This window comes from Chiloscyllium punctatum, chromosome 12 (genome assembly GCF_047496795.1).
Source record: "Chiloscyllium punctatum isolate Juve2018m chromosome 12, sChiPun1.3, whole genome shotgun sequence".
Classification (NCBI taxonomy): domain Eukaryota; kingdom Metazoa; phylum Chordata; class Chondrichthyes; order Orectolobiformes; family Hemiscylliidae; genus Chiloscyllium; species Chiloscyllium punctatum.
In genome coordinates, this window is record NC_092750.1 from 58,171,695 (window position 1) to 58,188,333 (window position 16,639).

Genomic DNA, 16,639 nt, shown 5'->3' on the forward strand with positions numbered 1-16,639 from the left:
GTCCTTAATGGATTTGTAAAAACCCTTTGGATTATCCTTACTTCTATCTGCCAAAGCTATCTCATGACCCCTTTTTGTCCTCCTGATTTCCCTCTTAAGTATACTCCTACTGCCTTTATACTCTTCTGAGGATTCACTCTATCTATCCTGTCTGTACCTTACATATGCTTCCTTCTTTTACCATGCGATTTGAGAGGGAGAGGCTGGAATCAGATGTAACAGTACAACAATTAAGTAAAGGTAACTACAAACACATGAGGAGAGGAGCTAGCCTGAGATGATTGGAAGAAGAGCCCAGAAAGAAATATGGTGGAGCAGCAATGGCAGGGGCTTCTGGGACCAAGTCTAGAGACAGAGCAGAAATTCATCCAAAGGAAGAAGAAAATACTTAAGGCAGGATGAGGCAATCACAGCTGACAAGGAAAGTCAGGGGCAGCATAAAAGCAAAAGAAAAAGCATACAATATAGTGAAGATTAGTGGGAAGCCAGAGGAGGGGGAAGCCTTTAAAAATAAGCATAGGATAAATTTAAAAAAGCAATAAATGGGGAGAAGATGAAATGAGATGAGCTAGCAAGAAATATAAAAGAAGATTGTGAACGTTTTTTTAAAAGCCACCTAAAAAGTAAGAGAGGCAAGAGCCAACATTGGACCACTGGAAAATGAAGCTGGAGAAATGGTAATGGGGAAGAAATGGTGGAGGAACTGAACAGATACTTTGTATCTGTTTTCACAGTGGAAGACACCAGTAGTATACCAGAACTTCAAGAGAGTCAGGGGACAGAGGGGAGTGTAGTGGCCATCACGAAGGAGAAAGTTCTAGGGAAGCTGAATGGTATGAAGGTGGCTAAGTTACCTGGACTGGATGGACTACACCCCAGGGATCTGAAGATGGCGGCTGAGGAGTCTGTACAGGCAACGGGGGTGATCTTTCACAAATCACTGGAATCAGGGAGGCTCCCAGAAGACTAGAAAGTAGTTAAGGTGCCACTCCTGCTTAGGAAAGGAGGGAGGCAAAAGACTGGAAACTATAAGCCAGTTAGCCTGACCTTGATCATGAACAGGATGTTAACAGCCCACTATTAAGGATAGGATTGCAGAGTACTTGGAAGTGTGTGGTAAAATAGAGTCAGCACAGCTTCGTCAAGTGGAAGTCACACCTGACAAATCTGTTAGAATTCTTTAAGAGGAAAACGAGCAGGTTAGACAAAGGGACGGCAGCTGATGTGATCTATTTAGATTTCCAGAGGCCTTTCACACGGTGCCAACAGGAAGCTGCTAAATAACAGACCATGGTGTTAGGGGCAAGGTAAAGGATTGAGTAACTGGCAGAAGCTGGAGTGTTGGAACAAAGTGGTCTTTTTCAGATGGAAGCTAATCACTAATGGAGTTCAATGTTGAGACCATAACTATTCATGTTATACATTAACAATCTGGGCAAAGTAACTGAGGGAATTGTTGCTATGTTTGTAGAGATGGCAAAAATGAGTGGAGAGACAGGTAGCATTGACAAAGTGGGAAGACTGAAGAAGGACTTGGACAAACTAAGGGAGTGGACAAAGCAGCAGCAGATGGAATACTATGTGGAAAAATGTTAGGTTATACAATTTTGTTGAAAGAATAGAGGAAGAGCCATTTGTCTAATTGGGGAAAAACTTTGGAAATCTGAAGCAGTTAAAGGACTTGGGAATCCTAGATCAGGATCCTATTAAGGTTAACATGCAGGTTCAGTTGGCAGATAGGAAGGCAAATATGATGTTCACATTTACTTCAAGAGGGCTAGAATACAATAGCAAAGATGTATTGCTGAGGCTGTATAAAGTTCTGTCAGACCATTTTTAGAACATTGAGAGTGGTTTGGGGCTTAGTATCTTAAGTAAGGATGGTGGCGGCTTTGGAGGAGTCTAAGGGAAGTTTACAAGAATGATCCAGGAATGAAGGCCTTGTCAGATGGAGGAGAAGTTGATGGAGTTTGAAGGATGAACAGGAATCTCACTGAAATTTACAGAAACTGACAGACCTGGATAGAATGGACAATGAGAAAATATTTCCACTATTTGTAGAGTGAAGGGATGACCCTTTGGAAATGAGATGAGGTGGAATTTCTTCAACCAGAGAGTGGCGAATCTGTGGAACTCATTGCTGGAGAAGGGTGTGGAGGCCAAGTCATTGAGTGCATTTAAGACGGAGATGGATAGGCCCTTGATTAGTAAGTTGAGAGAAGACAGGAGAATGGGGTTGAAAAACACATCAGCCATGATTGAATGGCAGAACAGCCATTCTGCCGCTATATCTTATGGCCTAAAAGGCAACTGATGTCAGATGTATATGGAGAAAAAAGGTGGGTTTATGGAGTTGGATTGCAGATTATAAAATAGCTGGAAAGGTTCAAAGGGCTAAGCAACAATCTTGATTGAAGCTGGAGAACAACCTATGATTCACATGAAAGGTACATTCTAAATGCATTACAGGTGTGGCATACTGATCATTATTAGTTGCTAAAATTGCTTACTGTTCTAATCTGCCCAATCATGTTCTACTAAATCTGTGAAAAATCAATTTTTCAATCTAGAGAAAAATCCATACGGCCAGAAACAGAAGTTGAAATCTCAAAGGCATTAAACCATTCCACAAGAAATGTTTCCTAGAGGAAAAAAAAACGCCTTTTGAGAATTACCCTAAAATAAGCCAGACTGAAACAAATATTGGAAGATTTGTAAAGAACTAGGTGCTTTAAGACATCACAACATATGCTCGCAACATTACTCAATGACAATATTTGCATATTCAGCCTACAGGAATTCATCAAAAAAGTAATTTGCATTTATATAGCAGTCAAAATCTAATCTTAGACTCAATTAAGTACATTTGAAGCATAGTCAATGTTACAGTGCAGGGAAATTCAGCAGCCAATTTACACACAGCAAAAGTTTAACCAGCCAGTTATTTGAAATGATATTTGAGGGTTTTTGTTGAGTGGTTTTTAAGTTGTCGGATCTTAAAGGCCAAATCGCTATCTCTCTTCTTTCCCACTGGTCCCTGCACCCCCAAACTTTCCCCTGCACTGTTTCATGAAAACAATTATTTTCTGGTCAAACATTCCAGCAAAAGAAACACAAAGAGATAATGACCTTTGAATGCACATTGTTTGATCCCCCTCACTGAGTTTCACATTTTACATTATGCCTTGATTTTGTCCACACCTCTCAGATATAGTGCTCAATGCCTTGTAATGATAGCTGAATCAGCAGTTTCATTATTTTGTATAGAAACAATTTTCTATCTAAACACAAGGCAAGAAGAATGTATCGACCAAACCAATTCCCCACTTAGCAGAAACAAGGAGCAGAGTTTAAGCCTCATTCTATTTTCTAAACTGCAAAGGATTAAAGATCTGCCAAGTGTTCTATTACACAGCAGGCACTTGCACCATTCAAAATGATTCTCCAGGCAATGAGCTCAAGGGATTTCTGTTGTATTATCTTCTGATATAATGCAGTACCTTTTGGTGCATGTGGAAGAAGAATGCCAAGGCCAATTCTGAAGGTCAAATAATCAATCAATCCATCAATCAATCAAAGTACGACTTGTCAATTTTAACTAAAGATAATGTGCTCATCTTTGTTTTATGATATTCACTAAAAGATAGTGACAAGTTCAGGAAAACATTCCGTTCTTTCAACATATTTAAGCAAGAGTCAAGTAGATTTCAAAATGGAATCCTCTTTGTGCAGAATACAAGCTTCACAACTTTAGAAATAAAAGCAAAGTTATTTAAATCTGAGCGCAGTGAAATACACCAACCTCCATAGATAATGAATTATACCAAAACAAATTTATGGTATAATGAAATCAGATAATGCTAGAGAAACTCAGCAAGGCTGGCAGCATCTGTGGAGAGAGAAACACAGTGAACTTTGAGTTCAAAACGACTTCTTCAGATTGACTACTTTGCCCTTTTGGTGATGATGTTCTAAGAATGGAGATGATTCTGAAGATGATTCAAAACATTAACTCAGTTTCTCTCTCCACAAATGCTGTCAGACTGTTGAGTGTCTCCAGCACTTTGTTCTTATTTCCAATTTCCACAATAATTTTGCTTTTATTTCTATTTAAATATCCTTTGGTGTACCCAAGAGAGGTTAAGTAATTAATATTTATCTACTTTCCTCTCAAAAGGTTTCCTTAACATTCAAGGAAACAGAAGACATTAAACTGAAAGAAGTATAGCCACACACTCATCATGTCCCATGAAAATACATCTCTCAACTTGATTGCTTTCATCCCCTCTTGTGGTGATGGATGTTCAGAGAATGGCATGTTCACACCCTTATCAAGTCTGTATCGAATTGTAACTATTAGAAGCTACACCCCAGGAGGCTCAGCTGCACTTTTCTGAATTCCATTACTCCATTTGACAACTTGAAACAGCAGCTTTTGCTCAAGATTTGTTTGCAGCAATTAGTTTTTCTGGGGAGCTGCTTGATTGGAGTAGTGAACAGTCCTGAAGAAGGGTTATCCTGAAACATTGACTCACTTGCTCCTCGGATGCTGCCTGACCTGCTGTGCTTTCTCCAGTGCCACACTTTATCAATTCTCCAGCATCTGCAGTCCTCGCTTTCTCGTAGTGAACACAACACACCGTGGAAGTTAGATCTCTTCTCCCCTGGCTGCTAGGCTGTGCGTTTCAAAGAGCAGTTCACATCAAGTTATCCATGTAGCATTGCAGTTCTGGTTACAGGCATCCTGATCAGGAATATCAAGTTCTCTTTGTGGTAGCAAAGAGGAAACCGGATCTCTTTTTTTTTTGACCAAGGAAAACTTGAATTAATGCAGTTTAAGAAATTAAGTTTTCCTTAATAGTCTAGACTGAGTTACTAGCTACCATCTGCATCTGCAGCAGTGACAACTTGAGAAAAAAGCAAAATTTCTTATTCCAATAGCCCCGCTGAAATGTATGAGATAATTTCTTATTACTAAGATTTGTGTCACACATAATCATTATCAGACCCAAAAAGAATTTTCACTTTGGCAAGGTGCAAGATGACAATCAATAAATAAAAGAGAGATTACTTTTAGGATGCATGGATAGAAATCTAGCAGAGCATCCCTACATAGCACATAGAGCTAATCATCAACACTCCTGGAAAAAGGCATACCCCTAAACTCAAATTATGGCTACAGCACTTGATCTATGCATCAGGACAAGTAAAGAAACACTTCTTATAACTTACGCTCAAATGTTTCAGATCATGCCAATTTTACTTGAGCACTAGAACCCCAAACATTCTTCTGTTCATTTGCAGAGGACAACCTGTCATTCAACCATTAACCTCAAGACAACATCCACAGCCCAAGTGAATAAGACAAGACTCTGCTTAGCATAAGGAAATGCTCTGCTTGTCACTCTCTTCTATATAATGTGTGCACGTGAAACAGATAATTCACTGGTATATGCAAGTCATTAAAGAAGATGGACAATTATAACTTCAGTCTTATTCTGGGTTGATAATCACTACAGATAATGGATTACATTCAGAATCTAAATGAGAGAAGACTCAAATTCTTCATATTTCTCGTAGGGTTGGGAAGTAGCAATGTTATTTTGAGGCAAAGTATAAGATTTTATGTATGGAAGTGTTTGCAGGAGAAACTAAAGCAAGCTGTCCATCATTCGAATTCCAGATCCCAGAGTGCATATTCATGCTGCAATGTCACAGCTTGTTATTATTCATGAGTTGATCAAGCCTCAAATCAAACTCATCAGCAGAATGAAGGCAATGTCTTTATGGAAAGATGAGCCTAAGGAAGATTAATGTTTTCATGTTACTTAGTCAGGTCTTCTGTTCTGTAAAGTTCAGTTTAATTAAGGTGCTAAGACTGTTGATCAACAGGCAAACAGTAGCAAAACAAACTTCAAATGTTAACCATTACTCCACCAAACAGATGTAATATTTTGTTCGGATAGTCTGTAAAACACAATAAGCCAGCAATACACCAGCTGACCCACTGCAGTGTCAGCTTATAGAAAAGACAGCATTAGCTTTGGAGCCAATGATTTGATAAATAACCTATCATTCAAATAATGGATTAAGAACTGCAAAGGAGCCACAATACAGCCATCACTACAACTACTTCCCTGCAGGATCAATATAAATGAACTCAAAAGGAAATACAGGCATAAACGTCTCACATTCCAAGTCCTCATCATAACTTTCCCTTTGAGAGTCATCAGACCATGCAAAAGTAAAGAGCTCATAATCACGAAACACGAGTTCCAGATTATAAATTTAGTGTGGGCACTGCAATATTAATTCTGCACTTCCTGAAATTAAAATACTCTTTTGCTTATCATCATAATTCAATCTATAGTAGTCATTCAAGATCTGTCTCGATTCTATAATCCTATCTTCAGCATACGCCAGAATATAAACACCAACTATAGCTATAAAGCAATTAAGATGATGAATTTCAAACACTGAAATAAAGCCTAAGCCAACCAAAACATGGAGTAAATCGGATCTAAAATAAAGACAGAAAATGCTGAAAATAATTCGAAGGACTGGCAGCATCTGAGAGAAGAGAAGCAGAGTTAGGGACTTGGATTGTGCACCTTTGCAAATAGTAGGCAGGACCCAAATAAGCAAGTCCACTCCCATTTTCAACAGGTTACATTTTCACGATTAAGCAAGTGGCACAGGGCATGATTCCCACATGAAAGAAAAGCAAACTCAGACAGAGCCATTGTGTTAGACATTGGAGGCAGTTAAAAATCTAAACCTTGCTAGTATTTATTGTGTGGCATGAAATTCCACTTCACGGATACTACAGCAGTAATTAACATCCCAAAACGTTTCGCTGGGGAAAACAAAAAGGGAAGAATTACCAGAAACATTAGATGTCATGATGCACATCAAATGGGTTTCAACAGCTTATCCGATGGCAGTTTATCCCTATAACAGTGTACTGTTTTTGAAAATAAGGATGTTTTGTTCTGAGAAGGAATGAAAGTTAACCTTCAAACAGAAGTGGGAAAGGAAACAATTGCCATCCAACTTTACGAGTAGCTGTCCCACGGCCATTGGTCAAGAGGGTTCAGTCAATAAACTGGCCCAGAAAATAAGCTGCCCTGCAAATCCCTTGCTCAGGGGGCAGAGGGGAGCTCTTTTTGGAGGACTCTTCATTAAGCAGACTTTGCACACAACACTTTTCATCAGTGGTCCCCACAGGGTAGTCTTTATCGAGCAGACAGAAGATTGACCAGGAGGAGGAGGGGATTGAGGGAAGTATTTCTTAATGCCTTGGCTAGAGAGCAGGATGCTGCTGCAATCACTACAAGACCAAAGCATTCTATATTGGATTCTTAATCCCACATTTCTATGAAAATAGCCTGTTTGCCCTCTAGTATCAATGAAACATCTCCAATTGTCACAGCTGTATACCTTCCTTATCTAAGTAAATAATATCACATCTAGACTGTTGCTTAACAAGTTCAACAAACGATCAGAAAATTACTGAAAACTTGTGGACTGCCTATGTTAGGTAACTGTGATGAAGTCCCTAAAATCCACAAGTGGAACACTCAGTTTGGGCTTCAATTATCCTGCTTTCAGTGGCAAGAGCCTCAGTTTTATGAAATTGAAGGGGTGTACTGTACCTTTAAGAGACAGTGATTGCTGTCCTGAAGTGTGAGCATACAAGCCCTAATGTATATGACTAGTTGGCAGTCTCAGAGTGTACTGGAAAATTAAAAAATATGTAACATTTGACTGTGAAATGGATACCTGTGTTTTGGTTGCCATTTTGACAACCATTCAAAATTTAACTAATCAGTTTAAATTATGCCCTAGGATACTAAAACTCAATCGAGTTTGAATTTATTGTTTTGTTAACATTGAACCAATGAGACAAGCCAATGTTTGGGAACCTAAAAATGCAGGCATTTTAAAAATTGGAGAGACAGCAACTGCCATTGACAGAGAACCCAAGAATTTAGAAAACACTCTCTATCAAAAGGTACCTTTTCATTTGAAACATAGTCACAATAAAAAGGAGGACGATGACCCAGGGTGATCTTCAGCCGGAAGAAGAAAAAGACTGAAGATGACAGATGTGTGGTTTTGAAATTAAGTTGATGCAATTTTCATAAGTGTCTTATTGGAAAAGCATATTACTTTAGAATTGATGGCAGATAACAAGCAGTTAAGAGAAAGAGGGGGGGCTTAGAGTTGTGAATTGCTGTTGGTTAATGTTCACTTTTAGAGTTAAAAATAAATTGATGTTATTTTCTTGAAATAGTGGAACTTGGGAGTTCTCTGTCACTCAGTTTAACAGATTACAAGGCGAGGTGAGCTTTTCTGGGTGTGTGGTTTAATTAACAAGACGGGCTCACCACCAGGTTGTAACAGGACAGATTGAAATTGATAATTTTTTTAAAAATGCAGTCATAAATGCCTTTGAAGGATAGGTACTGTCTGTAGAAACGTCATAAGTTATTTATATTACTATTGCTGAAAAACTAAGAAAATAGCTTAACCTATAATCTGCAAGGGTTGAGAAACATCTATTCCAGCACTAAAAACAACTATTTGTTGACATCACACAAGGACTTTCATTCCATTGTTTTTCATTCTTGACATACCTGTTATCTAAAATAGAGACCCTAAGTTCGCAGTTAAATGGACAGCTTAAAGATGTGATTAAAGGATTCACTGGGTTTGAGGTTTTGAATTCTTCTTTCATAAGAGATTAAGCACCAGAGTAGATTTAAATGTTTTGAACAGGCTTTCAAAATTAGTAGGACATTTTATTAAAGATTTTAACAGATATTTGTAGACATTTATTTAATTTCATCTTTGTATGGCTCCTGAGGTCCACCACGCTGGATATTGGGAGAGGTGACAAGGAAGATGAAATAGCAGACCATTCGGTGAGGAGATGGCCTAGTTTAATTATCACTGGATGGTTAATTCAGAGACCCAGGTAATGTTCTGGCGCCTTGGTTCAAATCTCACCACGGCAGATGGTGGAACTGGAATTCAATGAAAACATGGGATGAAGAGTCCAATAACAACCATGAATCAGCTATCGATTGTTGGGGGGTAAAACCTATCTTGTCCACTAAATGTCCTTGAGGGTAAGAAACTGCTATCCTTACCAAGTGACTCCAGACCCACAGCAATGTGGTTGACTCTTATTTGCCCTTTGGACAGTTAGGGATAGGCAATAAATGACATCTATGAATTAATTTTAAAAAATGGTAACCATTAAGATAGCTTAAGGGCTATATAGAGCTGGTTGGGTGGATGAGACATAGAATTGCATGAGTTCGCATTTAATTAGTATGGAGGCTATAGGAAGCGGAAGAATGAGTTGGTAAAAAAAATTGAGCTCTAATAGGATGTGAGAGAGTGAGAGAGAGAGTGAGAGAGAGAGAGTGAGAGAGAGAGAGTGAGAGAGAGAGAGAGTGAGAGAGAGAGAGAGAGAGAGAGAGAGAGAGAGAGAGAGAGTGAGAGAGAGAGAGTGAGAGAGATGTAAGCAAGACATTTATCAACCACCTCACTACCCACAGCCATCTCTTTTTGAAGACTGGTGGTGACTACCGTAACCCTATCTTGTATCTCCCCAGTAAGGATCCTGTTTGTTGGAAGATCAATTCTCAGTAATGATCTGTCATTCCAAGACATTGCTCTGTATATTCTCTTCCAATGTTCCAGCACACTGATACCTAAGGAAGGAAAAGCGGGCCAAGTTTCATATTAACAGACACTTTATGAGAACTGGTCCAAGAATAAGAATTCTCAAAATCAAGATGCTTAAATGGAATGAATCTAGGTCAGAGAGCACAGGAGTGATATCAGTAAGGACCAATGATAGCAGAGTTTTGCATGGGCTGAAGTTTAGGAACAGGGGAATATGAGGAGCCAGCCAGAAGTGCAATGGAACGCTGAAGACTGAAAGGTAGCAAAAAGCACAGACAAGGATTTATGCAGATGAACAATGTGGGGATAGCTTGAACAATGTGACCAAGTTGAAATAGGTTATTCTAGTGAGTGCACAGGCTTACAGTTTCCAGATCACCTGAACACGAAAAATGACACCAAGTTTGCAAAGATAACAAGACAATAGTTTGGGTCTTCCCAATATCTAACTGTAAGAAATTACTATTTGCCCTGTACTAATTGCCAACCACGCAATAGATAATTAAATGGAGGGATCAAGGGAAGAGGTGGTAATAGTGAGGTACAGGTGGATGTAATCAGTATCTACGTGGAAAACGTTTTTGTTTCAGATGATGCTGTTGAAGGGAAACATGTGGAAGCTAAGGAAAGGATTCAGAGATTTATTCGGATGTTGCCTGGTATTGAGGGAAGGTATTATGAGGAAAGGCTGAGGGACTTGAGGCAGTTTTCATTGGAGAGAAGAAGGTTGAGAGGTGACTTCGTACAGACGTATAAGATAATCAGAGTGTTAGATAGGGTGGACAGTGAGAGCATTTTTCCTTGGATGGTGATGGATAGCACGAGGGGACATAGCTTTAAATGGAGGGGTGATAGATATCGGTCAGATGTCAGAGGTAGTTTCTTTACTCATAGTATAATTGGGGCATGGAACGCACTGCCTGCATTTAAATGGTCATTGGATATCCATATGAACGAGAATGGAATAGTGTAAGTTAGATGAGCTTCAGATTGGTCCCACAGGTCGGCGCAACATGGAGGGCTAAAGGGCCTGTACTGCGCTGTAATGTTTTATGTTCTGTGTGGATAAAAGAAACACAGAAGCAAAGAGCACTCCTTGGGGAAATATTAGATGTAATGACGTAGGAATGGGAAGTAATAATTCTCCGGCAATGATGAGAGAGATACGAATGGAAGCAGTTAAATCCAAAACCAGCTATTATCACGTCAGCTGTTGGAAGTGCATGATGTGGTCAACTGCAACAAACTATTGTAATTGTGGCTGAAATTAGTGCAGACCACAGATTGTGACTGTGACCATAAAACTACTAAGTAATGAAGCCTGCTGAGTTTCTGCTGCCTTTTGTCATTATGGATTTTTCTTGCCCTTTTGAAGTTAACTTGATTCAGCAACATTATTTGATTGCAGATGGGAAAATAAGACAAAAGTATTGAGACGGAAGGAATGGGGCAAGATTTCAAAAAGGAAATTCAATAGCTCTGGCCCAAATCAGAAAGGAAAGATGAAGATTACCTGTCGAGCCTCTTGTTGTTATGCCACCTGAGCAAAGCTTAGATTGATTACAAACTGTATGCAAATCAATAATGAAAATATTGCAATTGCATTACAGGCAGGAGCTGAAGAAATTGAAACTTCTCCCCTAAAGTGCACCAAGCAAAGTTTGATCTTTGAAGCAAATATCTTTAGCATGTGAAAACTGGAGTCTGTCTACAGGGCAGATTCTATGGCATTACAACGTGGCAGTATTCAGCACTACCTACCTATCAACAGGAGTGGTGAACATTTCTACCTCTCTGTTGCCATGAAAATGAAACAGCTTACACTTTATGAAAAACACAGCTGAGAGAAAAATGATACTGACCTGAAACTTGCCTCTCACAGCCTGAAGTTTAATACATCGTACAGCACCCTTGTGAGCCTTGGAAGATTTCACTGGAAATTCCATGTTTCTGAGGTCATATAGGCTGACCTTTCCCCGGGAGGTTCCAATCAACAGAGCAGTCCCATCTGGTAAGAGCTCAAGTGCAGTTAGTGGACAATCTGCTCGAATACAGTACAATACACTGGAAATATAATAAATTAAGATGTTGGCGGGAGGGGTGAAGAGGTAGTCACAAGCAAGATAAAACCAGTGCAGGGTAATAATCCTTATGTCCAAAATAAAGGCAAAAATAATGAAAACTCAAGATTGCTCAAGACAGATTGATTTATCATTATTTTGGTGTTTGCTTCTAATTTACTTGTGTCAGCATCAAAGACTAATATCTGTATTTTGCTGACATTTATATGAGTCACAGTAGTTAATCAATCATAAACATCATTATTGCCACTATCAATAAAGCAGCAGCCATACCTGGAAATTTGATAGGTATCTTATAGGCATAGATGAGTCGAAAGAGTGACAAGATTTGTGAAATAGGTCATTTACAATGTAAAATCAAACTATTTTGTGGGGACAGCAGGAAAAATAAATACATCTTAAATATTAAACCTTTCAAAAAAAAAGGGGGACAACAGCACATAATCCTTAGTTTCAAATACAAAAAGATCGATTAGATTAGATTAGATTACTTACAGTGTGGAAACAGGCCCTTCGGCCCAACAAGTCCACACTGACTGCCGAAGCGCAACCCACCCAGACCATTCCCCTACATTTACCCCTCACTTAACACTACGGGCAATTTAGCATTGCCAATTCACCTAACCTGCATGTTTTTGGTCTGTGGGAGGAAACCCACGCAGACACAGGGAGAATGTGCAAACTCCACACAGTAAGTCGCATGTGAGCATCAATAATGAAAATTACAAAAAAAAGTTTTAAATTCACCAACTTAGAATCAAAGAGTAAGGACAAATTTACACAAAGACAGAAAACACTCTTCAAAAAGTTGGCGTGGACTCAGTGGGCTGAATGATCAGCTTCTATACGGTAGGGATTCTATGATTCTATAATAAAAATGGAAACAGCTTAGTTTAGATTTATTAAAATATCAGAATTGAAAGGCTTCAGGTACATTGGTTTAATGGTTCAAATTTCTCAGTACACTGAATGGTGATCTGGAGATCTTCAAGATTATTAAAAGTAAATGAGAAGGCTAGCAAAACACTACAGAGCACAAATATAACTTGACACAAAAACGAATTTAAGGGGAAGACAAAAATAATTAGAATACAGCGGTCTCTACATAAAATATTAAAGAAAATTCCAAAACTTGATTAAAAGGGAATAAGACAGCAGCTTGTTAAAAACATGAGCAGCAAAGAGCATAATGGAATTAGACAAGATGGAGAAAAAGAAGTGTACGAACACAAAAGCAAAATACTGGGGATGCTAGACCATGAAATAAGTAAAAATGTTGAAGATACGCAGGCTGCACCTTTGAAGATAAAGAGACTTAACCCTTCAGATCAATGGCCCTTCATCAAGATGGAAGTAGTTAGAAAAGCAATAGGTATTAAGTGCAGAGCTGGGTGAAAGGATAAGGTTAGATGAGAACTAAAATGAATATCTGTCATGGATGCGAAGACAGGAGAAGTTAAAAAGACAAAAAGAATGACAATGCAAGACAAATGACATTCGTAATGGCAGAAAGGAACTCTCTAGCACACCTAATTCTATTTGAACATTTAGGGGAGCGTTTTCAGAAATGTACAGGGGTAATAGCAAGACCGGCTGTGCTCTGCTGTCTAAACAATAAATTACACTGCTCTACATCTCTACAGGCTCAACTTGGAAGTTCAGATGTCAACTGGAGGATAATTCTGTTCTAGAGATTGTTACAATTAGATTGAAACTATCCAAGGTGTAAGAAGCTCAACAATAACATGACAAGCCACCCATTTTATCTTTTGTGTAGCTTTCTTCATGCACTAAGAATGAATGAGACACTGTGGAAGGAACTTGGGAAAAACTGAGTTTTGCAGACATTAGGCAAAATCAATGTTTAGAAGCTCTCTAGAGTGTGTGTGTGCAAAAAACAAAAAGAGGAGTATCTAATAAAACAATAACAGGAGCTCTGGGTTACATGTTACAGCTGCTATTAGTGGTCAAGCACACATTGCTAAGAGCACAATTACAAAACAAATCTTACTCGTGGGAGATGCAAGCTTGCACTGTAACAATGCACCAAGCTGAGATTTTGTGGCCACTTAATTTATTTAGCATCCAGAATAGAACATCCTAACATTATTCATTTGAACAATCTAAACTTCTTTAAACCCTTGAAAGTCTAGCATAGTAAGTCACATTGTTACAGATGAGTCAAGTTTTTTTAAAAAAAGTTTGTGGTCACATAGTAAAGAAATTCCTTTTCTCAATTCTAGTCAATTAGATTAAACTACAGCACATATTTTCAAGTCATACCAGTGAGCATTTTAAGCATTACGTACAGGTCTTTTGCAAAGGTGTAACATATATTTCTGAGCTCTACCAGCATGAGTAATTTGAATTAACTTCAGTAGTTATGTAGCCATCAATAGAGAGAGCTGTTAATGAGCAATAGAGCACTGAGCAAGAGCTATTGAGCCTAAAACAGAATAAGAACTATCAGAAGTCATTAGCCCAGGGATTATATTTCAACTTCAACTCAATGCCAACTTAACTGAATTTGCTTAGGTTGTTGGATTCATCAGCTGTTGCTCAGATCCTGGTCTTACTGTTGAAGCAAAACAGCTTTAACGAGAGAGTTTGTCTCATGGATGACTTGATTATGTTAAGCAGCATCTATGGAAATTATTGCTGGAATTTGAATACATACGATTTGCTCCGAACATCAACTGCAGAGATTTGTTTATCCAGGCCAACTGTGATGACCAATGGCTCAATCACTGGTGAGAAGCAAAGGGCTGTTGCAGGGGCTTTGTGGACATGGTCAAAGCTATGCTGCAACTGTAGGCTGTTGATGTCCCATGTTCTAAAACTGCCATCATCACCAACACTCCCCAACATTGACTGCTGGAAGCAAGAGAACTTCAGGTCACGAAGGGGCTGAAATAAAATCACACAGCAGTTCACAAGTGGATCCATCACCCAAAAAGTAAATGATTTCACAATGTTCAGTGGAGTCCCAAGAAATGTGTTCCTATGACATCTATTCAGATTATGTACATGGCCTGATCAACAGCATTTTGTTTTACAACTACAACACAGAACAGTTTACAAATTTTACAAAGAAAAAAAAAAGTCTTTTCCCTTTCACCTGGAATTTTGACTGACTTTTTCTGAACTGCAAACAATTGACCGAAATTCCAAAGAATCAGCTCTTACACCACTTTTTAAAAAGAGTTATTCTCAGTCCTCTGCTAAATGTATGGGAAGATCTGAAGAACCCCTTCTGCACTTGCATTTCATTTCACAACCTCAGTATTTGTACCAAACATATACCTCTCCCTTTCCAAAAACCTGTGCCTTTAAGTTTGCTCACAAAATATCTTGTGTCTGTATAGCATCTTTCATGACTTGATATATTCCAAAGCGCTTTACAGTGAGTGAAGTACTTTTAGAAGTGAAGACACTATTTCGATATGGGAAATATGGCGGGTTCAAACAACATAATAAAGATCAGCTAATCTATTTTCATGATGCTGGTTGAGAGATAAACATTGGTTTAGAAACATCTACATTCCTCTTCAACATATTGACAATTCTTCTACGTCCATCTACAGTACAAACAGGGCTGGGTTTAGCATCGTATCTGAGAATGGAGTACTGCTTCAGCATTGCACTCAGTCTGTCTGAACTTCTGTACCAATTCTCTGGATGAGGACTTCAATCTACAATGCTCTAAACTCAATTGTGCTACTCACTGAACCACAGCTGAAACGAACATAACATAATATATCAGAAAACCCTGAGTGCACTGATAAGAAAGCACAATCGAAATGAAGTCCAACTACCAATAACGTTTTGCCAGATGAACTTTGAGAGTGATTTTAATCATAATCATTACTCCTACACTTCAGCACATTTTTAAAATATCTAGCTGCCTTGATGTTTTGTTCCAGCACTCTCCTCAAGGCAAGAACACCTGTCGGCTATGATTTAACAATTCAGCATCTCTTGAACAAACTCATGTTTTAAAGTGGTAATAACTAAAGACACAGAGCTTTTCTTCATGAAGGTGGAGTGATTTGTTCAGTCTCTCAGCTCTCATCCAAAATTCCCAGTGTCCTAGCTGTCCCTTACTTGCATGCAGTTATTTCAACCAATTTATTTGGATAGACGACGACACATTTGAGACTGATTGACCTAGATAATTAATAATCACTACCTATTTTCCTTAACCTTAACAATAATGCTAGCAAAGTCTAACAATGTGATTAACAATACACAAACATTATTGAATTGGCTACTCTTCATCTGACAGTTTGGACAGCAAATATGAACAGGATAGACAGTAGCAAAGCAAGGAGTGTTCAGACTACCAATGTAATTCAGTTGTGTGCACAAGAGCTAACTACTAAACCTACACAAATCAAACACTTTGGCAACTTTCAGTGAGGATCACTGGAAAGTTTGATCCTAACCTTAGACCAGCAGGCTAGCAATCCTGCAAAAACTGATTTGTAAAATTGGAGGCAGTTGATTGTCACTGAAATGGGAAATGCAATTTCACAAGCGCAAGCATAGAGCATGCACAGTTACAGCTAAATAACCCACAAACACTTCAACAGCAGTTTGAATGTGCTACGAGGGAAACTAGCTAAATTGGAATAAGTAATTTGCAATTGTCTTTACCACCTTCAAAACTGTTCATTGGAAGTTGTATTTCCCTTTCACAAAGTGAACTTCAACTGCTTTTTACCAATGTGACTGAAGAACGTGTAGACAAAACAAAGCTAGCACACAGATTATTAAACTCGAGAGGGTTCAGAATGTTGTCAGGAATGGGAGCTTTAAGACATAGAAATAGACTGGGACCTTTTTCACTGGCGCATAGG

General features: G+C 38.7%; 1 protein-coding gene across 1 annotated transcript in view; it reads right to left on the reverse strand.

Moving 5' to 3' along the window:
• The window catches only part of LOC140483484 (protein NEDD1-like), a 63,169-nt gene that overhangs the window by 27,634 nt on the left and 18,896 nt on the right, over positions 1–16,639 (reverse strand). Inside the window, exons 4-5 of the mRNA XM_072581676.1 lie at positions 14,458–14,687; positions 11,562–11,763 (exon numbers count right to left, since the gene is read on the reverse strand). Of these exons, the coding sequence (XP_072437777.1) occupies positions 11,562–11,763; positions 14,458–14,687 (432 nt within the window). The remainder of the gene's footprint in view (positions 1–11,561; positions 11,764–14,457; positions 14,688–16,639) is intronic.